We start from the raw sequence: 24,348 nt of genomic DNA, 5'->3' as shown, positions 1-24,348 counted from the left end.
ATGGTCCTTGACTAGTCTCTCAAAGCACTTCATGATGACGGAAGTGAGTGCTACGGGGCGGTAGTCGTTTAGCTCAGTTACCTTAGCTTTCTTGGGAACAGGAACAATGGTGGCCCTCTTGAAGCATGTGGGAACAGCAGACTGGGATAAGGATTGATTGAATATGTCCGTAAACACACCAGCCAGCTGGTCTGCGCATGCTCTGAGGACGCGGCTGGGAATGCCGTCTGGGCCTGCAGCCTTGCGAGGGTTAACACGTTTAAATGTTTTACTCACCTCGGCTGCAGTGAAGGAGAGCCCGCAGGTTTTGGTAGGGGGCCGTGTCAGTGGCACTGTATTGTCCTCAAAGCGGGCAAAAAAGTTGTTTAGCCTGTCTGGGAGCAAGACATCCTGGTCCGCGACGGGGCTGGTTTTCTTTTTGTAATCCGTGATTGACTGTAGACCCTGCCACATACCTCTTGTGTCTGAGCTGTTGAATTGCGACTCGATTTTGTCTCTGTACTGGGACTTAGCCTGTTTGATTGCCTTGCGGAGAGAATAGCTACACTGTTTGTATTCGGTCATGCTTCCGGTCACCTTGCCCTGGTTAAAAGCAGTGGTTCGCGCTTTCAGTTTCACGCGAATGCTGCCGTCAATCCACGGTTTCTGGTTTGGGAATGTTTTAATCGTTGCTGTGGGTACGACATCGTCAATGCACTTCCTAATGAACTCGCTCACCGAATCAGCATATTCGTCAATATTGTTGTTGGACGCGATGCGGAACATATTCCAATCCGCGTGATCGAAGCAGTCTTGAAGCGTGGATTCAGATTGGTCGGACCAGCGTTGAACAGACCTGAGCGCGGGAGCTTGTTGTTTGAGTTTCTGTTTGTAGGCTGGAATCAACAAAATGGAGTCGTGGTCAGCTTTTCCGAAAGGGGGGCGGGGGAGGGCCTTATATGCGTCGCGGAAATTAGTATAACAATGATCTAGGGTTTTTCCAGCCCTGGTAGCACAATCGATATGCTGATAGAATTTAGGGAGTTTTGTTTTTAGATTAGCCTTGTTAAAATCCCCAGCTACGATGAATGCAGCCTCAGGGTGTGTGGTTTCCAGTTTACAAAGAGTCAGATAAAGTTCGTTCAGGGCCATCGATGTGTCTGCTTGGGGGGGAATATATACGGCTGTGATTATGATTGAAGAGAATTCCCTTGGTAGATAATGCGGTCGACATTTGATTGTGAGGAGTTCTAGATCAGGTGAACAGAATGACTTGAGTTCCTGTGTGTTGTTATGATGATCACACCACTTCTCGTTAATCATAAGGCATACCCCCCCGCCCCTCTTCTTACCGGAAAGATGTTTGTTTCTGTCGGCGCGATGCATGAAGAAACCAGCTGGCTGCACCGACTCCGTTAGCGTCCCTTGAGTTAGCCATGTTTCCGTGAAGCAGAGCACGTTGCAATCCCTGATGTCTCTCTGGAATGCTACCCGTGCTCGGATTTCATCAACCTTATTGTCAAGAGACTGGACATTGGCGAGTAGTATGCTAGGGAGTGGAGCGCGATGTGCCCGTCTCCGAAGCCTGACCACGAGACCGCCTCGTTTGCCCCTTTTTCGGCGTCGCACAGGGTCGCCGGCTGGGATCAGATCCATTGTATTGGGTGGAAGGCAAAACACTGGATCCGTTTCGGGAAAGTCATATTCCTGGTAGGAACGATGATGAGTTGACATTAATCGTATATTCAGTAGTTCCTCCCGACTGTATGTAATGAAACCTAAGATTACCTGGGGTACCGATGTAAGAAATAACACATAAAAGAACAAAATACTGCAAATACCACTCTGCATCTGCCACCACAACCTCACTTTTCTGGGACTTCCGATCCATCCCTGCAGTACAGTTGATAACCATTGCTATAAATGCTAAAAATCCAATCTTACTGAAACATATATCACTTGTTGGCCTATCTGATAGTTGCTTGTTTATTATTCTCCGCTAAAACACAACAACGACCCTCTGTGTCTCTCAGCATGAAACTACAGCCACAATAACGATAAGCCATAATAATAGAATTTGCGGATCGCCTTCAAAATACATGTCACCTGTTGAAACTTATTCATTCGGATACAAAGAGGATTAATGCCGTATTTAGACTAGATAATGTTAAACAAGGTTGGAATGTTCTGTAGGTTAGGTTTTACAGTCCAATATTAATATTCAATACCCACAATAGACTGAGTGGGGAGGTGATTTCCCACAGTCAAGTCCTGCAATAAGAGCTATGACGCTAATATTTGTGGGTGTCACTGAGTAGGCTGATACCACATAGGTAAGGCTGTACACCGCTTATACACTGTGGACAATTAAGAACACCTGCTCTTTCCATGACATAGACAATTCAGGTGAAAGCTATGACCTCTTGTAAACTCAGCAAAAAAAGAAACATCCTCTCACTGTCAACTGCATTTATCTTCAGTAAACTTAACATGTGTAAATATTTGTATGAACATAACAAGATTCAACAACTGAGACATAAACTGAACAAGTTCCACAGACATGTGACTAACAGAAACAGAATAATGTGTCCCTGAACAAAGGGGGGGTCAAAATCAAAAGTAAGAGTCAGTATCTGGTGTGGCCACCAGCTGCATTGAGTACTGCAGTGCGTCTCCTCCTCATGGACTGCACCAGACTTGCCAGTTCTTGCTGTGAGATGTTTCGACTCTGTCAATCACCACATTCTTATCGGCAGACTCAACAGCCTTGGTTTCTCAAATGACTGCCTCACCTGGTTCACCAACTACTTCTCAGATAGAGTTCAGTGTGTCAAATCGGAGGGCCTGTTGTCCGGACCTCTGGCAGTCTCTATGGGGGTGCCACAGGGTTCAATTCTCGGGCCGACTCTCTTCTCTGTATACATCAATGATGTCGCTCTTGCTGCTGGTGATTATCTGATCCACCTCTACACAGACGACACCATTCTGTATACTTCTGGCCCCTCTTTGGACACTGTGTTAACTACCTCCAGACGAGCTTCAATGCCATACAACTCTCCTTCCGTGGCCTCCAACTGCTCTTAAATGCAAGTAAAACTAAATGCATGCTCTTCAACCGATCGCTGCCCACACCTGCCCGCCCGTCCAACATCACTACTCTGGACGGTTCTGACTTAGAATATGTGGACAACTACAAATACCTAGGGGTCTGGCTAGACTGTAAACTCTCCTTCCAGACTCACATTAAGCATCTCCAATCCAAAATTAAATCTAGAATCAGCTTCCTATTTCGCAACAAAGCATCCTTCACTCATGCTGCCAAACATACCCTCGTAAAACTGACCATCCTACCGATCCTCGATTCGGCGATGTCATCTACAAAATAGCCTCCAACACTCTACTCAACAAATTGGATGCAGTCTATCACAGTGCCATCTGTTTTGTCACCAAAGCACCATATACTACACACCACTGCGACCTGTACGCTCTCGTTGGCTGGCCCACGCTTCATATTTGTCGCCAAACCCACTGGCTCCAGGTTATCTACGAGTCTCTGCTAGGTAAAGCCCCGCCTTATCTCAGCTCACTGGTCACCATAGCAGCACCCACTCGTAACACGCGCTCCAGCAGGTATTTCTCACTGGTCACCCCCAAAGCCAATTACTCCTTGGGTCGCCTCTCCTTCCAGTTCTCTGCTGCTAATGACTGGAACGAACTGCAAAAATCACTGAAGCTTGAGACTGGGAGCCAGTAAGTTACTGTAGATTTACAGAACAAATATAAACAAAATATGGTATGTACTGTATTCTGTGGGGTACAGCATTCTCACTAATGGGTGTAACAAATATATTTAACAAATAAACAGTATATTGTCCCGCCCTGATCTGTTTCACCTGTTGTCATGGAAATTGCAAAATTATGTTATAATGCTTGTATTGCATTATAATGGTTGTTTTATTCGACAGAATAGAGTATTCTGTTAACTATTGTGTGTGTGTTCTACTGAGGATGGGCGTCTATGAGATAACACTGACAGAGGAGATTTACGATGTCTTTGGGTGATAAAACCTAAAGAGCATTCCAGAGAACATGAGTAAATGTTTCTGCTATATACCGTACCAGGGAGAGATGGTTCTAGTTTGGAGTCTTAACCTTGTGACACATTCTATGTATCTGTTGTTCGTCATGTAGGATGAAAGGGGTGTATCTTGGCTATAAAAGACCTTTGTACTTTTGTCTTGACACTCTCAACGGATCATTAGAAATGGTGAATCGTTGACAAGTCATTGCTATTGCAAAGCTCTTATTATTATAGATTTAGTTTAAGTATGACTCTGACTTGTGATAAGTTTGTCTCTCCTCATTTGATAGTAAAGAAATGAACCACCACACTGTCCTTGTGCTTGTCTCCACCCCCCTCCAGGTATCGCCCATCTTCCCCGTGTGCTTATACCTGTGTTTTCTGTCTGTCTGGGCCAGTTCATTTTGTTCGTTCAAACCTACCAGCATTTCCCTTGCTCCTGTCTTTGCTATAGTCCCTGTTTTCTAGTTTCCCAGTTTAGACCATTCCTGCCTGCCGTCCTGTACCTTTGCCTCTTCTCTGGATTACCGACCTCTGCCTGACCTGACCCTGAGCTCGCCTGCTGTTCCGGTGCTTTACATCCTCTCTGGATTATTGACCACTGCCTGCCTCTGGGTCTGCACCTGGGTCATACCTGGAACGTGATAGTATATAGTGGTTGAGTGTTTAGCCATGTCCTTTTGATTTGTTTTGTCCTGTATTCACTGCCAGTTTAGTAGCCTTTGTTAATGCCTCTACAAATGCAATTGATATATAATAAAAAATATTAATTGGTATGCTGTAATACATAATTACTTATTCACTGTTAGCAATTGCTGTAATTTTATTACAATACAATTTAGCAGAATGCCATTGAGTTCCTGTCACACCCTGACCGTAGATTGCTTTGTATGTTTCTATTTTTAGTTTGGTCAGGGTGTGATGTGGGTGGGTATTCTATGTCTGGGTATTCTATGTTGTAGGTCTAGGTTTTCTGTTTCTGTGTGTTTGGCCTGGTGTGGTCCCCAATCAGAGGCAGCTGTCTATCGTTGTCTCTGATTGGGAGACATATTTAGGTAGCCTGTTTTCCCACTTTTGTTTGTGGGTGGTTGTTTCCTGGGTTTGTGTCACCATTCAGGACTGTTTCAGTTTTAGTTTTCATTCACTTTGTAATTTTTGTATTTTGTAGTGTTCAGTTTATTATTAAAATATGACGAACACTTACCACGCTGCATATTGGTCCGATCCTTCATACTCCTCAGACGAAGAGGATGAGAATTGTTACAGTTCCTATAAAGTGTTGCTCTTTACAGTACTGTACTGTAATATAGAATTACAGTAGCTAACTGTTCAAGCTTTGCTGTAAATTTACAGCAATTTGTTAGTGTACTACATTGTTGCCAGAAATGGGATGTGTGTGGGTTGATAGTGACTGGGCCACAGATAATTATTGCAGGGCAGATTGGCAAGGGAATAGGCACGTGGGTATGTGTGTGTTATATCACAGAGAAGTGCTCCTTTCATCTTTCATCTTGTCTCCTGCTGCACCATGGAAACTATCAGGGATACAGGATTTTCTTTCGCTCTCCCAACTCCCCATCACACACATACCTGAAATATTATTATCATGAGCAAACGGATAGGAGACAGGTCAAACACACACATACATGACTGTAATCAAGCAGCCGCATGGCAACAGCGCAGTCAGTAGGGGGTAACCATGGCAACAGTCAGTTCTTGGCTACCATAGCAACAACATAGCACTGGATTACAAACACCAGCTTGGTTTCATTCAGCCTTTATTTTACAACTTTGTCCAGATGACCTATTTGAACCATTAGGCCTTCCAATGATGACCTAGAGACAGACACAGCTGCAAACAACCACATACAGATCTTTCTCTCTCTCTCGCTCTCTCTCAATTCAATTCAAAGGGCTTTATTGGCATGGGAAACATATGTTTCCATTGCCAAAGTAAGTGAAATAGATAATAAACAAAAGTGAAATAAACAATCAAGAATGAATAGTAAACATTACACTTACAAGTTTCAAAGGAATAGACACATTTGAAATGTCATATTATGGCTATGTACAGTGTTATGATGTGCAAATAGTTAAGAGAAAATAAAGGGAAAATAAATAAACATAAATATGGGTTCTCTCTCTGTGTGTATGTGTGGGTGTGTGTGGGTGGGGGGGTGGGGGGGGCGTGAGTGCTTGCGTGTGTGAAGGGCTATAGTCCACAGACAGAGCATGTGTTGCATAATTCTTAAATACAGTAAATAACTCATAGATACAGAGAGTGTGCGCGCGTGCGCATTCATGTGTGATGACGCCACACGCCCCCGCCCAACTCGCTTTGCGTCGCATCTGGATCTGAAAACTGTCATCAGCAGCCGCAATCAGCAGCACAGCCGTATCGGTGGCCGCAAGGGAGAAGAGGAGAATCTAATCACGGGAAGACTGGAAGGTGTACCTCTACATCTGATCATCATATCTCTTTTTTTCCTGTCTCTCTCTTGCTTTTTTCCTTTTGAATGGAATAGTCTCTTCTCTACACCCGATCATCTCTCACAGAAACAGAAGAGGTTTAAAAACAGAAGAGTAACGTTACAACGAAGGGAGGGACTAATGGAGGAATAAAAATCAAAGGAGAAGAGAGGAGAAATTTACCTCTCCCCTAGACTACACTCGATAATCTCAATATCGCTCTCCTTTGCGCTATCTCTCTCTGGTCATGGCTGTGCAGGGGACCAGCCTGCTAGAGAACCCGGTCCAGGCAATTCTGTACCTTAGAGAACTGACCACTATAGTTCAGAACCAGCAGAGCCTCATCCAGACACAGCGCCTGCGCATTGACGAACTGGACCGGCGCGTGGACGAGCTGCTCGGGGAGAACAGGAATCTGCGCGATGCAAGAGTACAACATCATTATCATCATCCCCCGGACTCCAACCGGAACCTTCATCACCGTCATCCTCAGCACCCACATCCAGACACACAACCTCATGACACCGGGTCTCTGCCTGCCCAGCATCCGCCTGAGATTCACCCGGACCAAGAAAAGCCGCCTCCTCAACCCGCTAATCCGGAGGACATGCAGTTGGTACCGGCCCAGCAGCAGTCACCGAGCCCTCCGCCAAGCGAGGCCGGCCCGGGCATGGGGGAGGACGGCAGGACCAGCCCGGGCTGCCGCGCACTGAATCCCCTGGTTCCCCTAGCTCCCCCCACTCCTACCACTCTCTGCCGCTCGCTGGCTCTCGCCAATCAATCAGAGTGAGTCCATTTACTATCTTTTATCAACGCGAATGTGATAAAGTGTGTGTGCACTGTAAAAAACAAAACAAAAACGAGTTGTTTCAACTAATTACTATTAAGTAACTGGTTCCACAGACTTTTGTTTGGTTTACGTAAAACTTCAAATAAACACTGAGTCTCAAATAGCCACCTGTCCCTTTTAATAGCCAGGCAATAGTACACATTTAAGCAAAGAAACACCCTTTCAAATAAACGCGGGGTCTAAATGAATGGTTTAGGAGGTTACCATGAATGACCATGAATTGTTTTAGGTTTAATGTTTGACTTGTTACATTAAAAAAATTCAGTAATGACTAGAATAAATGATGGCAATCATCCGTTTTTATCGTCAGTAAGAAACTGCTAGCCATCTGCTAACAGCTGAAAACTGCTTATTTTTCTTCTTCTTTTTCTTTACATTGTTATGGCAGACTACACCTGTTGGTATATTGCGGCCACCTACTATACAGGGTATTGAAACAAAAAATATTCAATATGGGGAAGGGGGGCATACTGTAATACAAAAATAAACCAAACAACCATCCCACTCCTTCAGTCACATCTCTACATAGGCTCAGGTGCCTGGGAGGACGGAGCATTCATCGACATAATTCCTTGTAATGCCTCTGCAGAAAAATCCCTTAGTCCAAAAAAACGCTCAGCAGCACTCACAATGATGCCTCTTTTCTTCGATTTCCTCTGTTTGCGCTGTGCAGTTGATAACCAAAGTAATAAACGTTACAACGTCCACCTTCTTAATATGCAACATGTCAGGATCCCTCTGTTGACAAGGAACATCATCTGGTGTCTCAACTCCTACTACCATTACTTCTTCAACTTCACTCCTTTCTTCCACGTTTCTCAACGTCTATGGATAGGAGACATTCTGGACAGCCCTTATTATTGTCACTTCCTTCTGCTGAGAACTGCTAACTAACTGGCAAGCACAAGAACAATCAGCAACTTGGTGAGTACAGACCCCCAGAAATCGGTCGATCCCCCTCTAGTGGCGATAGTAAAAACTGCCACAAATGCATAGTCAAAGAGGACAATAATTATTCTGTCAAGGAAAATGTCATTTTTTTTTTATTTTTTTTTACAGAGGCATACTGTACATGATAACACATTAGTGCCTGAAATGAAGAAATTGATTAAAATAGTGGAAGTAAATGCTGGAATTAAACAATTAAATATGCAAATGAGCAAAAGCTGTGTGCATTAAGAAAATAGATTCCTGGCTGAAATAGAAGCCTGTCTCTAATAGGCGCCTGTTGTGTTCAGTGATTTAATCAAATAAACGTCAGGGTATTAATTTAAGTTTTAAAATAAATGAGTTAGCCCAAATGTTGCTCCAATTTGAGAAAACGTAGGCAAAAATTCAGTTAACTTAAAATAATTTTTTTGCTAAACTTTTCTCATATATTTATTCAACTAGAAATTATTATTTGGCCATCTTACCTAAAAAAAAAGCTGTGGAACTAGTTACAACAGGGGAGTTGTAACTAGTTGACTGACCCCTCTCATTGAAGCCACGGCAGTTAAAGGCCAACCGCAGTTCTGCAGGAATTTCCATGGCTTCAATGAGAGTGGGCAGTTTTTCTCCCCTGATTTGAACCTCTTGTTTCATGGCATTCCAAGCTTCCTGCTACTCCACCGTGTCTGTTTCAATTATCAGTTAATCTGACTATTCTCTCATCATTGATTTGATTTACTTATTTCAGCAATTGTAGGTTTTAATGTATAGTTGTCTAATGTTTGTGGTGCATATTTAATGTTACTCCTTAATCACTATGATAAATGCAATCGTTTTTCTTGAGTGTACTTTTAACAGAGTTGAGATATACTTTGAAGTGCAAAGTGTAGCAATGCAGGTGAAATCAGTCATTGACACAGACATGGTGGCTTAGCAGGAAGACTGGAATGCTGTGAACCAAGAGGTTGTGAGTTCAAGTCCCAGGTGAAGAAATGTTGAGTATATTTGTAAGTATGGTGTCCAGTAGAGGTCAGCGGTTGAAAGTAGCTTGGAATTGAAGAAAGCACCGGAACCATGGGGAAAATCTGTGGGATCTCACATTTTGGAACACATGGTTTGAAAAAGCATGTGATCAAACGAAGCTTCGGACATCATTGATGACGTACTTCTGATAAAGTGATACACGCATCGGCATACTGCTTCAGAGCTAGCTGCTTAGTGATTTGTGACATATGGAGCTCTGGTATCAAACGTAACATCACTATTAATTACTGTATAAATGAACATGCACAATGTAATCGTGTGTCAAATATGTACGTTGAAAACATTGTATGTTAAAAGCAGTTCCACAGCCTTTTTTAAGGTAAGTAATGATTTCCAAATAATGATTTCTAGTTGAATGAACATATGAGACAATTTGAGCAACCACTTCATTTTAAGTTGACTGAATTTTTGCCTACAGTATGTCAAATCAAATAATCAAATCACATTTTTGTGTCACATGCTTTGTAAACAACATGTGTAGACTTACAGTGAAATGCTTACTTCTGGGCCCTTCCCAACAATGCAGAGAGAGAAAAAAGACAAATAATAGAAAAATAATAACACAAGGAATAAATACATAATGATTAACGATAACTTGGCTATTAAGTGCCTTCAGAAACTATTCACACCCCTTCACTTTTTCCACATTTTGTTGTGTTACAAAGTGGGATTCAAATCGACTGAACCAGGTTTTCTTCTAGGATTTTTCCAGTGCTTAGATCTATTCTGTTCATTTTTATCATAAAAAAACTCCCTAGTCCTTGCCGAAGATAAGCATACCCATAACACGATATGAAAAGTGATATGTGTTGTTGGATTTTCCCCCAAAATAACGGTTTAGGACCTAAAGTTAATTTCTTTGCCAATTTTTTACAGTTTTACTTTAGTGCCTTGTGAACAGGATGCATGTTTTGGAATATTTTTTTATTCTGTACAAGCTTTCTTCTTTTCACTCTGTCATTAGCATTGTGGAGTAACTACAATGTTGTTGATCCATCCTCAGTTTTCTCCTACCACAGCCATTAAACCCCTTTTAAAGTCACCATTGGCCTCATGGTGAAATCCCTGAGCGGTTTCCTTCCTCTCCGTCAACTGAGTTAGGAAGGACGCCTGTATCTTTGTAGTGACTGGGTGAATTTATACACCATCCAAAGTGTAATTAATAACTTCACCATGCTCAAAGGGATATGCAATGTCTGCTTTTTAATTTTTTATCCATCTACCAATAGTTGCCCTTCTTTGCGAGGCATTGGAAAACCTCCCTGGTCTTTTTAGTTGAATCTGTGTTTGAAATTAACTGCTCGACTGAGGGACCTTACAGATAATTGTATGTTTGGGGTACAGAGATGAGGTAGTCTTTCAAAAATCTATTATTGCACACAGAGTGAGGCCATGCAACATATTATGTGACTTGTTAAGGAAAACTTTACTTCTAAACTTATTTAAGCTTGCCATAACAAAGGGGTTGAATACTTATTGACTCAAGACATTTCAGCTTTACATTTTTTATTAATTTGTAAAAATGTCAAAAACATAATTCCACTGACATTATGGGGTATTGTGTGTAGGCCAGTGACACAACATCTCAATTAAAGCAATTTTAAATTCAGTCTGTAACACAACAAAATGTGGAAGAAGTCAAAGGGTGTGAATACTTTTATAGGCAATGTATTATCCAACCACTGGACACAGATGTCAATTCAACATCTATTCCACGTTGGTTCAATGTAATTTTATTGAAATAACGTGGAAACAACGTTGATTCAACCAGTGTGTGCCTAGTCGGCATGCCCTTGTTCAGCCACCACTTCGAGAAACGTAGGACATAACAGTTCTTCAGGTCCCGTTGATAGGATAGTCTCGAACGGAGCTCGTCCAGTTTGTTCTCTAGTTATTATACGTTCGCCAATAGAACGGAGGGTAGAGGCAGTTTATTTACTCGCCGTCGTAGTCTCATCAGGGAGATCGCTCTTTTTTTCTCCTTTGCGCCGTCTCTTCCTCTTTCGAGTCACAGGGATTTGTGCCTGGTCCGGAATGAGCAGTACATCCACAGCTGCTGACTCGTTGAAGTAGAAATCTTCATCCAAATCGAGGTTCGTGATTGCTGTTCTGATGTCCAGAAGCTGTTTTTGGTCAAGCGTTTAGTTTTTTTTGGCAACACTTGGACCAAAAAGTTGAGTAAACTAAAAAAAGGCAGTGGAATCAGTTACTTAATAATAATTAGTTGAAAACACCAGATAATTTTTACAGTGCGTGTGTGTGTGCCAACATCGATTTCAACTCGAGTAGACCCATGGGGGACCAGGTTGTAAGATATAGGCCTGCCTGCTTTCCTGATGATGTTGTCTGGTACAATGGCAGGATAATCATGAGTGTGACGTGGAGAATTTAAAGTAGCGGATTATTTGCAGAGAGAGACCAAAACATAGGAGATTATATAACACACAGCTGTGTGTGTGTGTGTGTGTGTGTGTGTGTGTGTGTGTGTGTGTGTGTGTGTGTGTGTGTGTGTGTGTGTGTGTGTGTGTGTGTGTGTGTGTGTGTGTGTGTGTGTGTGTGTGTGTGTGTGTGTGTGTGTCTGTTTGGGTCTGTGTATGTGTTTGTTTGGAGGGATATTGCTGAAATGCATGCTACACCCTTGGCAAAGAAACACTGCTTTGAAACCTGGTTGAGGGGTGAGGTTTAAATATCAGACTGTAGTTGGATTGAATACAACTCTACTGTTGTAGCTGTGTAGGTTACTGTTACAACTGTTGTAGACCTACTGTAGTTGGTTTAGCTGCAGCTCAGCTCTACTGTTATAACTTTAGTGGCCCTGTCCATGGTTCTGAATTCATTTGAATTAAACCCTGTGTGTGTGTGTGTGTGTGTGTGTGTGTGTGTGTGTGTGTGTGTGTGTGTGTGTGTGTGTGTGTGTGTGTGTGTGTGTGTGTGTGTGTGTGTGTGTGTGTGTGTGTGTGTGTGTGTGTGTGTGTGTGTGTGTGTGTGTGATGTTCTGATTATGAGTGAAATCCCAGCAGGACTGCTGATTATGCTCTCTGGGATTCCTCTCCCACTGAGGACCAGAACAGAGTAGAAGAGATAAAGAGGGAAGAGAGGAGGGGAGATTGATGATGCTTAACTGTGAGGAAGAACCAGGGTTCCATGAGGCTGTTGGACCTGTAGACTGTTACTGATATTTAGACTTTGGAAGCATTGAGGAAATGGCAAACGGGATATACAGGAACTACAGTAGAAAATATCCAATTAGGTTAAGTCAAACATTTTTATTCTTGCAATGCATAAACCATAGAAAATAAAGGCTTTAAAATGTTTCCACTACATTCATTACTTCTGGAAGTTTTTTGCACAAAGGCTTTTTTGTGACTGTTCATTATCCAGCATCAACTTCTTTTTGTTCTATCAACATTTGCTATACCGTGAATATTCAAGAACAAGAATATTAGCTTTTAAGTCTTAATTTGAGGTTAGGGTTAAGATTGGGTTAAAATCGGGGTTAGTTTTAAAATACATTTAACAATCGTTTCCCCCCAATGATGACAACCATGTCTAGGGGTTAGTGTTCAGAGCTCTCTCTACCTCCCTCTCCTTCTCTCATTTTCTCTCCCTTCAACCGCTACGTCTCTCCATATGATTGACAATACTCTCACATTACACAGTGCACAAACTGCAAATGTGGGGGGATGACGTGGAATCGGCACACTATATAACATACAGTACACACTAAAATAGGGTGTGTGTGTGTGTGTGGTGGGGGGTCTGCTTATTTCTCCCCCCTCATCCTTCCAGCTGGTCCACGTGTATCTGGCCCGCTTAGCCCTTAGAGCAAACTGTAATCAGCTACTCTCAGGACAGTGAGATAAATAGAGATGAGAGGGGGAAAGAGAGAGTAACTGTCCGCTCTGAACCCCCGCTCCTGGATCATTTATAACATGTTAGAGTGTCTAGGCTAGGGCTAGGGGAGAGAGAGACTGAGTGAGAGAGCAGAGAGAAGGAGAGAGAGAAGAGGGAGATGTGTAGTGTTAAAATATTAACCTGCTCTCTGTGTTAGAGATGTTACAGCATTTGTGTGTGTTGTACAGACAGAGAGGTGACCTTGCTACGGCCAACACAGACAGAAAGAGAACTCCACTGTTACCGGAGATAAAGCTCTGGGTTGGTCCTATGAGCTTTTTGAACCAGCTGGGTTTGAATTCTTCCTGTAACGGAGTTCCTACCTTGACGTTGTTTTGACAATATTTGGCATGACAACAAACATGATTTGCCACTGGTCTTATAAAAGCTAGAATGACTATGTATGCGGATGATTCCACACTCTACATGTCAGCACCCAAAGCCAGCGAGCTCACTGAAATTCTAAATAAGGAGTTATAGTCGGTATCAAAAATGGGTGAATAATAATAAACTGGTCTTAAATACATCAAACTAAAAACATTGTATTTGGTTCAAAACATTCTCTAAGACCTAAACCTCAACTGGAGTTGTGTATAAAGGGTGTGACCATTGAGGAAGTCGAGGAAGCTAAAATCCTAGGTATAACATTGGATGATAAATTATCTTGGTCAAGTCATATTGACAGAGTTGTTGTGAAGATGGGGAGGGGGTATGTCTGTTCTAAAAAGATGATCTGTGTTTTTGACACAAAAATCATCTGTACTAGTTGTTCAGGCTCTGGTCTTGTCCCATCTTGATTACTGTAATATGGTCAAGTGCAGCAAAGAAAGACCTAGCAAAGCTGCAGCTGGCTCAAAACAGAGCAGCACACATTGTCCTTAACTGCACACAGAACTAACATCAACAACATGCAGGCCAGTCTTTCCTGGTTGAGGGTTGTCGAGAGATGAACTGCTTATTTTCTAGTTTATATAAGAAGCATTACTGTAATGACAATTCCAGATTATCTGCGTAATGAAATAACATTCAGCTCAGACACCCATACATACCCCAGAAGATATGCCACCAGGTGTCACGACCACCGCCGAAGTCGGCCCCTCTCCTTGTTCGAAGCGGTGTTCGGCGGTCGACGTCACCGACCTTCTAGCCATCACTGATCCATTTTTCATTTTCCATTGGTTTTGTCTTGTCATATATCACACCTGGTTCCAATCCCATCAATTACATGTTGTGTATTTAACCCTCTGTTTCCCTCTCATGTCCTTGTCGGTGATTGTTCGTTGTATGTATTGGTGCTTTGTATGTTATGGTGTGCGACGGGTTTTGTACCCACTTTCTTTATTTTATATATGTTGGTTTTCGGAGTTTGTGAGCATTTATTAAAATACTCCGTTTATAAGTTTATAAGTAAGTTCGTTCTCCTGTGCCTGACTTCCCTGCCACCAGCACGCATCACATTACACCAGGGGTCTCTTCACAGTCCCCAAGTTCAAATCAAATTCACAGCAACAAACAGTATTATACAGAGCCATGATCTCATGGAACTCCCATCTCCAATTACTCAAGCAAACTGCAAAATTACCTTTTAAAAAAAGATTAAACAACATCTCATGGAACAGCGGGGACTGTGAGGGGCCACACTCACAAACAAACACACACACAGACGCACTCTAACACGTCACGACAACGCCTCTTCCCCTTCAGATCCTCAAAAAGTTATACAGCTGCACCAGCGAGAGCATCTTGACTGGCTGCATCACCACTTAGTATGGCAATTGGTTGGCCTCTGATTGCAAGGTGCTGCAAAGGGTAGTGGGTACGGTCCAGTACATCACTGGGACCGAGCTCCCTGCCATCCAAGACCTCTATACCAGGCGGTTTCAGAGGAAGGCCCAACAGACTCCAGCCACCCAAACCACAGACTGTTCTCTCTGATAACACACGGCAAACGTTACCAATGCACCAAGTCTGGAACCAACAGGACCCTGAACCCTTCTACCCCCAAGTCATAAGAATTCTTAACAACACTTCTAAATAGCTAATCAAATGGCTACCCGGACTACCTGCATTGACCCTTTTTTGCACAAACTCTCTTGCACTGACTCTTTGCACACACACTGGACTTTACCCTAACATTCACACACACACACACACACACACACACACACACACACACACACACACACACACACACACACACACACACACACACACACACACACACACACACACACACACACACACACACACACACACACACACACACACACACACACTACATATGCACACACACCCTAACCTTAACCCTTAACCCTTAACCTAACCATAACCCTTACCTTAACCCTTAGCCTAAACTTAACTCCAAATCCCTAACCCTAAGCCTAAAACTATACCTAACCTTAACTCCTAACTCTAAACCTAATCGTAACCCCTAACCCTAACCTTAATTGTAACTAATTGTAACCCTAACCATAAAACATATCATTAACTCTGCATTGTTGTAAAAGGACCCTTAAGTAAGCATTTCACTGTTGTTCTACACCTGTTGTCTACGAAGCATGTGACACTTTAAAACAAAAAAAAATCCGATTATTTTTAGTTGTATTGTTTGTACTGTATATCGTATATTTTTTTATTGTGTGACTGTCCTGGTCTATCAGTGTATCAGTGTTTTGTTACTTGTATCAGATGTTAATTTCTCTTTCACTGTGACAGAGGAGGCGGAAAAAACAGTGTGTGTGTGTGAGAGGGAGCGAGAGAGATAAAGAGAGAGAGAGGGTAGCCATCTGAGTAACCATCTGTACTTGTTAAATCTTACTAAAACAACAGATATGTCTGATGTCTGAATTATTTTGATGTAGTTAATAAGGTTTGTGTGTGTTGAGAGAGTTTGGTTCTGATTCAACTCTGCGCTAATACCATAAGAGTAAAATAACCCTTACCAACTCTTTGCCCCCTCTTGTCCCACCCACCTCTCCCCTTCTCACCACACTCCTATCTCCTCTGCCCCCTCTCCTCTCCTCCCCCTCTCTTTCTCAACAGGAGTCAGACAATACTACATCAGTTCTGCTGTCCTGCCCCAGAGGCTGCTCCCACTGGCTCCTCCAGGTAAGGTTGAAATCTGAACTCTGAAATCACTCCATCGCGATCTCTTTTTCTCTGCCTCTTCCTCTGTGACTTTCTCAGTTTTTTAGCTGTCTTCTTTTCTTCTTCTGCCCAACTTTTTCTCTCTCTCTCTTTCTTACTTTTTTTCTTTCTTTCTCATTTCATCTTCCCTCTCTCCAGTCTACCCTGCAGTGCCATTACTGATTCTCTGAGGGGCTATCTAATGGCTCTGTGATTGTGCCCCTGTGGAACTCCCTTTAGTTTGTCTGTCTGTATATGTTTGTGTGTGCTGCTCAAGCCATGTCCACACACTACACAAATGCCATCAGACTCCTTCTCTCTCTGTGTGTGGTTGCGTGGTAGTGAAAGTGCTGCCAGTGACTGATTCAACCTCTAGCCCTGAAGAGGTTGGAGGGAGCAGAGCAATGTTGTCATTACATTTTATGTCTATGAACTGGGAGTAGAGAAGTCAAGACCAAAACCGGGGGGATACCGAGTTAAGACCGAGACTGCGAGTGGGGCGAGAGGTCCAAGACTGAGTCAAGGCCGAGACCAAAGAAATGCGAGTCCAATTCAAGACCGTGATTATAATTGTGTCAAATAGCCACCATAAGAGTTCAAAATGTTCTGTGTTCATGTTTCAGAAGAACATAATGGATTCTTTAAACATTTAGAATGGTGAAAAAATGCATGCTGAGGGGAAATAGAGAGCCACTCTACAAAGGATCACGAACCCAAACAGGTCGATAATAGCTCAAAATACAAAATATGTTTCAACTTCCGCCGGTCTCCCCTTACTAATAGTGAGCGCCAAATTTTCAAACAATTTCCCCCACTCCCCTATAGCCAATTTCCCCCACTCCCCTATAGCCAATTTCTCCCACTCTTCCCTGCCAAGGAAATTCTGATGAGCATGACAAAGTTTGAGGGTATTTTTCAATTAAAGAATATGACAGTAATGTTACCAGTAAAGTAGGAAGCACAGGTTTCAATAGGCGATAATAAATGAATGTGTCATGAAATGAGTGTGGATATTTGGCCTGGCGTAGTGGTTTTATGCAGGGAGATTGTTCAATATTGACGTCGAAATTGGACGTTTATCCATGTCCTGAGGAGGTTGGGAAATGTCTTCAAAACCAGCCACTAAGGGTAACAGTGATCGCTATTACCATCAAGTAGACTTGGGTTTTGATAGGGTGTTGATGACTGCCTAACCTTAATGTTTTAACCCTATCCCAAACCTTAACCCTTACCTTAACCATTCGGAATGAGTGCATAAACTTAACCCTTAACTTCAAAATTTGATGTTTCGATAAATGGAACGATACAGTGCAGGAGGAGGAACGATATAGAGAAGCAGGAGGAACGATATAGAGAAGCAGGAGGAACGATACAGAGCAGCAGGAGGAACGATACAGAGCAGCAGGAGGAATAATGCAGAGCAGCAGGAGGAACGATACAGAGCAGCAGGAGGAATGATATAGAGAAGCAGGAGGAACGATACAGAGCAGCAGGAGGAACGATACAGAGCAGCAGGAGGAACGATACAGAGCAGCAGGAGGAATAATGCAGAGCAGCAGGAGGAACATTTACATTTACATTTAAGTCATTTAGCAGACGCTCTTATCCAGAGCGACTTACAAATTGGTGCATTCACCTTATGATATCCAGTGGAACAACCACTTTACAATAGTGCATCTAACTCTTTTAAGGGGGGGGGGGGGTTAGAAGGATTACTTTATCCTATCCTAGGTATTCCTTAAAGAGGTGGGGTTTCAGGTGTCTCCGGAAGGTGGTGATTGACTCCGCTGACCTGGCGTCGTGAGGGAGTTTGTTCCACCATTGGGGTGCCAGAGCAGCGAACAGTTTTGACTGGGCTGAGCGGGAACTGTACTTCCTCAGAGGTAGGGAGGCGAGCAGGCCAGAGGTGGATGAACGCAGTGCCCTTGTTTGGGTGTAGGGCCTGATCAGAGCCTGAAGGTACGGAGGTGCCGTTCCCCTCACAGCTCCGTAGGCAAGCACCATGGTCTTGTAGCGGATGCGAGCTTCAACTGGAAGCCAGTGGAGAGAACGGAGGAGCGGGGTGACGTGAGAGAACTTGGGAAGGTTGAACACCAGACGGGCTGCGGCGTTCTGGATGAGTTGTAGGGGTTTAATGGCACAGGCAGGGAGCCCAGCCAACAGCGAGTTGCAGTAATCCAGACGGGAGATGACAAGTGCCTGGATTAGGACCTGCGCCGCTTCCTGTGTGAGGCAGGGTCGTACTCTGCGAATGTTGTAGAGCATGAACCTACAGGAACGGGTCACCGCCTTGATGTTAGTTGAGAACGACAGGGTGTTGTCCAGGATCACGCCAAGGTTCTTAGCACTCTGGGAGGAGGACACAATGGAGTTGTCAACCGTGATGGCGAGATCATGGAACGGGCAGTCCTTCCCCGGGAGGAAGAGCAACTCCGTCTTGCCGAGGTTCAGCTTGAGGTGGTGATCCGTCATCCACACTGATATGTCTGCCAGACATGCAGAGATGCGATTCGCCACCTGGTTATCAGAAGGGGGAAAGGAGAAGATTAATTGTGTGTCGTCTGCATAGCAATGATAGGAGAGACCATGTGAGGATATGACAGAGCCAAGTGACTTGGTGTATAGCGAGAATAGGAGAGGGCCTAGAACAGAGCCCTGGGGGACACCAGTGGTGAGAGCACGTGGTGCGGAGACAGATTCTCGCCACGCCACCTGGTAGGAGCGACCTGTCAGGTAGGACGCAATCCAAGCGTGGGCCGCGCCGGAGATGCCCAACTCGGAGAGGGTGGAGAGGAGGATCTGATGGTTCACAGTATCAAAGGCAGCCGATAGGTCTAGAAGGATGAGAGCAGAGGAGAGAGAGTTAGCTTTAGCAGTGCGGAGCGCCTCCGTGACACAGAGAAGAGCAGTCTCAGTTGAATGACTAGTCTTGAAACCTGACTGATTTGGATCAAGAAGGTCATTCTGAGAGAGATAGCGGGAGAGCTGGCCAAGGACGGCACGTTCAAGAGTTTTGGAGAGAAAAGAAAGAAGGGATACTGGTCTGTAGTTGTTGACATCGGAGGGATCGAGTGTAGGTTTTTTCAGAAGGGGTGCAACTCTCGCTCTCTTGAAGACGGAAGGGACGTAGCCAGCGGTCAAGGATGAGTTGATGAGCGAGGTGAGGTAAGGGAGAAGGTCTCCGGAAATGGTCTGGAGAAGAGAGGAGGGGATAGGGTCAAGCGGGCAGGTTGTTGGGTGGCCGGCCGTCACAAGACGCGAGATTTCATCTGGAGAGAGAGGGGAGAAAGAGGTCAAAGCACAGGGTAGGGCAGTGTGAGCAGAACCAGCGGTGTCGTTTGACTTAGCAAACGAGGATCGGATGTCGTCGACTTTCTTTTCAAAATGGTTGACGAAGTCATCCGCAGAGAGGGAGGAGGGGGGGGGAGGGGGAGGAGGATTCAGGAGGGAGGAGAAGGTGGCAAAGAGCTTCCTAGGGTTAGAGGCAGATGCTTGGAATTTAGAGTGGTAGAAAGTGGCTTTAGCAGCAGAGACAGAAGAGGAGAATGTAGAGAGGAGGGAGTGAAAGGATGCCAGGTCCGCAGGGAGGCGAGTTTTCCTCCATTTCCGCTCGGCTGCCCGGAGCCCTGTTCTGTGAGCTCGCAATGAGTCGTCGAGCCATGGAGCAGGAGGGGAGGACCGAGCCGGCCTGGAGGATAGGGGACATAGAGAGTCAAAGGATGCAGAAAGGGAGGAGAGGAGGGTTGAGGAGGCAGAATCAGGAGATAGGTTGGAGAAGGTTTGAGCAGAGGGAAGAGATGATAGGATGGAAGAGGAGAGAGTAGCGGGGGAGAGAGAGCGAAGGTTGGGACGGCGCGATACCATCCGAGTAGGGGCAGTGTGGGAAGTGTTGGATGAGAGCGAGAGGGAAAAGGATACAAGGTAGTGGTCGGAGACTTGGAGGGGAGTTGCAATGAGATTAGTGGAAGAACAGCATCTAGTAAAGATGAGGTCAAGGGTATTGCCTGCCTTGTGAGTAGGGGGGGAAGGTGAGAGGGTGAGGTCAAAAGAGGAGAGGAGTGGAAAGAAGGAGGCAGAGAGGAATGAGTCAAAGGTAGACGTGGGGAGGTTAAAGTCAAATTAAATTTGACGTTTGGGGAATGTGTATTAACGTTTATTTATGCAGTGAGACTGTGAGAGCTTGTTGGCTTTATGCTCTGACTGAATGTGAGCTGATAGTTATGGTCTCGGCTAGTCTCAGGAAGAAATTACGAGTCCTCATTGTCCAAGACTGAGTCAATGCCGAGTAAAAATATACCCGACACCGAGACAAGACCGAGACACTAAATATGTGGTCTCAAGACCGGGCTCGAGACGGCCCACTACAATACTGTTGCATATTATCTATCTAAAATAAGATAGGGGTCATCGCTCCATCGTATTTTAGATAGAATTGTGCGTGTCTGTTTGTGTATGTGCAGGTGTGTTTGTGTGTCCTCTGGCTGTAGGTCTCTGTGCGGCTCTTGAGTGATGTGAGATGACAGATGTTAATTTCTCTTTCACTGTGACAGAGGAGGAGGCGGAAAAAACAGTGTGTGTGTGTGTGTGTGTGTGTGTGTGTGTGTGTGTGTGTGTGTGTGTGTGTGTGTGTGTGTGGTGTGTGTGTGTGTGTGTGTGTGTGTGTGTGTGTGTGTGTGCAGGTGTGTGTGTGTGTGAAGCAGGAGTACTATTAAAGAGCCATTACTGTCCATATCTACTTGTCTGTTAAAGCCTTAAATACATTTGAATATACTTTGATGTATTCTGATGCAGTGCTGAGGCATGGTGGTGTTTTTAATAAAGTCTTAATAAAATGCAGCCTCCAGCATGCGCCAAACTCACACACGCACACACACTCACACACACAGTGTGTCAGGCTGTGTTAGCTGAATAGCAGAACAAGAGAGGAACATTATTGATGTAGTCATTATTTAAGCATGAGCAGTCTTTGCTTTTATACAGTAGCTGCGGTGTTAGAGCTGGCTTATATAACAACTGAAAGACTAAGAAAGATAAGTAAAGGACATACACACATACACACACATACATACATACGCTACTGTTCAAAAGTTTGGGGTCACTTAGAAATGTCCTTGTTTTTGAAAGAAAAGCAAAAAGAAAAGTCCATTAAAATAACATCAAATTGATCAGAAATACAGTGTAGACATTGTTCATGTTGTAAATGACTATTGTAGCTGGAAACGGCAGATTTTTTAATGGAATATCTACATAGGCGTACAGAGGCCCATTATCAGCAACCATCACTCCTCAAATCAAATCAAATTGTATTTGTCACATACACATGGTTAGCAGATGTTAATGCGAGTGTAGCGAAATGCAGTGACCCCAAACTTTTGAACGGTAGTGTACATAAACACGTTTTCCCAGGGGTTGAAGGTGAGTGTTGTTGTTTCCATAGTGATCGGCAGCTGCTGAGTCTGGAGGGCGGGAATTCCTCCAGCGGACAGGAAGGAGAGGGGTCGGGGGGTGTGGCTCGGAGAGAAGGACCCAGCGACTACGAACTTGCCCTGGAGAACAAGACCAAACAGGTGTGTGCGCAGTGGGATACAGGCCGGCAGGCCGGCAGAAATGGAGCATGCTGCTGCCTGTGTGTTTCTTTCTCTCTCTCTCTCTCTCTCTCTCTCTCTCTCTCTCTCTCTCTCTCTCTCTCTCTCTCTCTCTCTCTCTCTCTCTCTCTCTCCCCTTTTCTGCATCTCCTTCCCACTCCCCCTCTCTCTGAGTCTCAGAGGAAATTAAAGGGGATTGCTTGCTGAATAGAGATGTAGGATCTTAATTTGTGCCAGTTTGCTACAGCTGGAAAATACTCCTGCAGCCACAGGAAATGTGAAGTATTATGTGGATTGTAATTATTGGGCATTTTTGTAGGGGTGGATATATTTTTCGTACGGGAAAATCAAGTCTGAAATGTTTAAGTGGAAGTGGCAAACTTCAAAAGCCTTTTTAAACCTTTTAAATCTCCTGCATTGCAGGAATGTTGTCCTGCAACAGGGTGATCAAATTAACAAGAATGTCTCAATAAATTAGCTTTCTTTTTGACTTCTGTTTCCCTGAAACACAGTGATGTAGTGATTGGTGTCTGTGATGTAGAGGGATTGGAGTCTGTTGTACTGTTTTAGTAGAGGAGAGCTTGTCCTGCTATCCTTTTATTTTTGAGAAATATCCAGTTTAACAAATGGAGGCTTGTAGCATTGCTCTGTGACTACAATATCCCTCCCCCCCAAAACCTTACAAACAATATTTTTCTCTGTTCTCCTCTTTCCTCTCTCTCCCTCTCTGTTTGTAGATAGAGGAGTTGGAACAGAGGTACGCTGGTCACCTGGTGTCGCGGCGCGCTGCGTGTTGTATTCAGATGGCGTTCCGTCAGTACCAGCTCAGTAAGAACTTCCAGAAGATCCGTAACTCTCTGTCAGAGAGCAAGTTGCCACGCCGCATCTCCCTGCGGCGGCCCAACCCCAGCCGGAACCAAAAACCCACCCAGCGACACAGCTTCCTGTTAGAGACCGGGAGACCCCCCCTGCGCCCCAAAACACCCCCACCACCCCCTTCACGCTCCACCTCCCTGCCCCCCTCCCCCGCCACAGTCCTGGGCCCCGGGCCCTCGCTTACACAGCTGGAGGACTGCTTCTCAGAGCAGGTGGGCTTTATATGTAACACTTTAGCCTAGCGTAGTCTAGCATCAGTAAACAGTAAGCCTAGCGTAGCATCATAAAACTTACAGGTGTTCCAATGACTCGTATTATGATTCTTATTCCAGGTACGCTCACTGGCCCATTCGATAGACGAGGCCCTGCGTGGGTGGAGCCTGTCGGAGGGGGTTGAAGGGGGGACAGGGGGGCTGCTGATGGACCCCAGGGCGTTTCGGATGGCTGCACAGAGTGCCTGTATGCCTCGCAGTGCCAGCTCCCTGCTCATGGCCTTCAGAGACGTCACGGTTCACATCGACACCAACAACTACACTGTCTCCACGACTACCACCTCCACAACCACTGCTACCCACGGCAACACAGGGGCAGGAGCGGGAGGGAGCAGGCAAGTCTCAGTGGACGGGGGAGAGAGGGCAGGAGGGGTGAGGACTCAATCAACAACCTCCCAGCTGAGGGGTGAGGAGGAGTTTCCTGCCCCCCCTCCCAGTGAGGAGTTGTTGGAGGGAGGAGGGTCGAGAAGGGGGTCAACTGTGACAGGGCAGGGGGGAGAGATGGGGGGGCAGAGTGTCTCAGAGAGACTCAGTTCCACCTCCACCTCTACCTCAGCCCAGTCTAACCAGTATACCACTCAGTCCTCCTATTCCCAGTACCCCCAGTACTCCACATACCCCAAGGCTCATCACCCACAGTCCCAGCCAGGGTCCCAGTCAACCAGGGACCCCACCTCTGAGGCTCTCCAGGCCCTGGTCCTCTCTCTGCCTAGAGACCGCTGCCAGGACCCTACCTCCTGCCGATCCCCCACACTCTCCACTGACACGCATCGCAAACGACTCTATCGCATTGGACTCAACCTCTTCAACGTGTGAGTGCACACACACACACACACACACACACACACACACACACACACACACACACACACACACACACACACACACACACACACACACACACACACACACACACACACACACACACACACACACACACACACACACACACACACACACATATGCACGCAAGTACAGACTTTATATACCTCATACCAGGGTTGTGCTCAATTCCGAATTTTGGAATTGACTTCCATTCAACTCATGATTTGAAATTTTAATTGAATTGGCCACAACCCACAGGATGTAGAATTTGAGTTTGAGTGACAGGAAGTAGAATTTAATTCAGTACAATTCAAAGAAATTCCTTTCAGTCGTAGAACATGAGAGTTTTATTTAATCTGAAAGGTCAAACTTCCAGATACCAAAGAATATGTCATTCTCTGGAAACAATGTACTCTT

At 44.7% G+C, this 24,348-nt stretch overlaps 1 protein-coding gene across 2 annotated transcripts in view; it reads left to right on the top strand.

Annotated features, from left to right (window-relative positions):
- The first annotated feature begins 6,398 nt into the window (after nt 1-6,398).
- The window catches only part of LOC139539998 (IQ motif and SEC7 domain-containing protein 3-like), a 43,828-nt gene continuing 25,878 nt past the window's right edge, over nt 6,399-24,348 (top strand). For both annotated transcript variants that reach the window (XM_071343467.1, XM_071343468.1), the window contains exons 1-5: nt 6,399-7,315; nt 16,290-16,355; nt 21,811-21,940; nt 22,696-23,046; nt 23,167-23,918. In XM_071343467.1, the coding sequence (XP_071199568.1) occupies nt 6,777-7,315; nt 16,290-16,355; nt 21,811-21,940; nt 22,696-23,046; nt 23,167-23,918 (1,838 nt within the window). In that variant the 5' untranslated portion in view covers nt 6,399-6,776. The remainder of the gene's footprint in view (nt 7,316-16,289; nt 16,356-21,810; nt 21,941-22,695; nt 23,047-23,166; nt 23,919-24,348) is intronic.

The sequence above is a fragment of the Salvelinus alpinus genome, chromosome 15 (assembly GCF_045679555.1).
Source record: "Salvelinus alpinus chromosome 15, SLU_Salpinus.1, whole genome shotgun sequence".
In the NCBI taxonomy this organism is placed as follows: Eukaryota; Metazoa; Chordata; class Actinopteri; order Salmoniformes; family Salmonidae; genus Salvelinus; species Salvelinus alpinus.
This window is presented reverse-complemented; position numbering and strand designations above follow the sequence as displayed.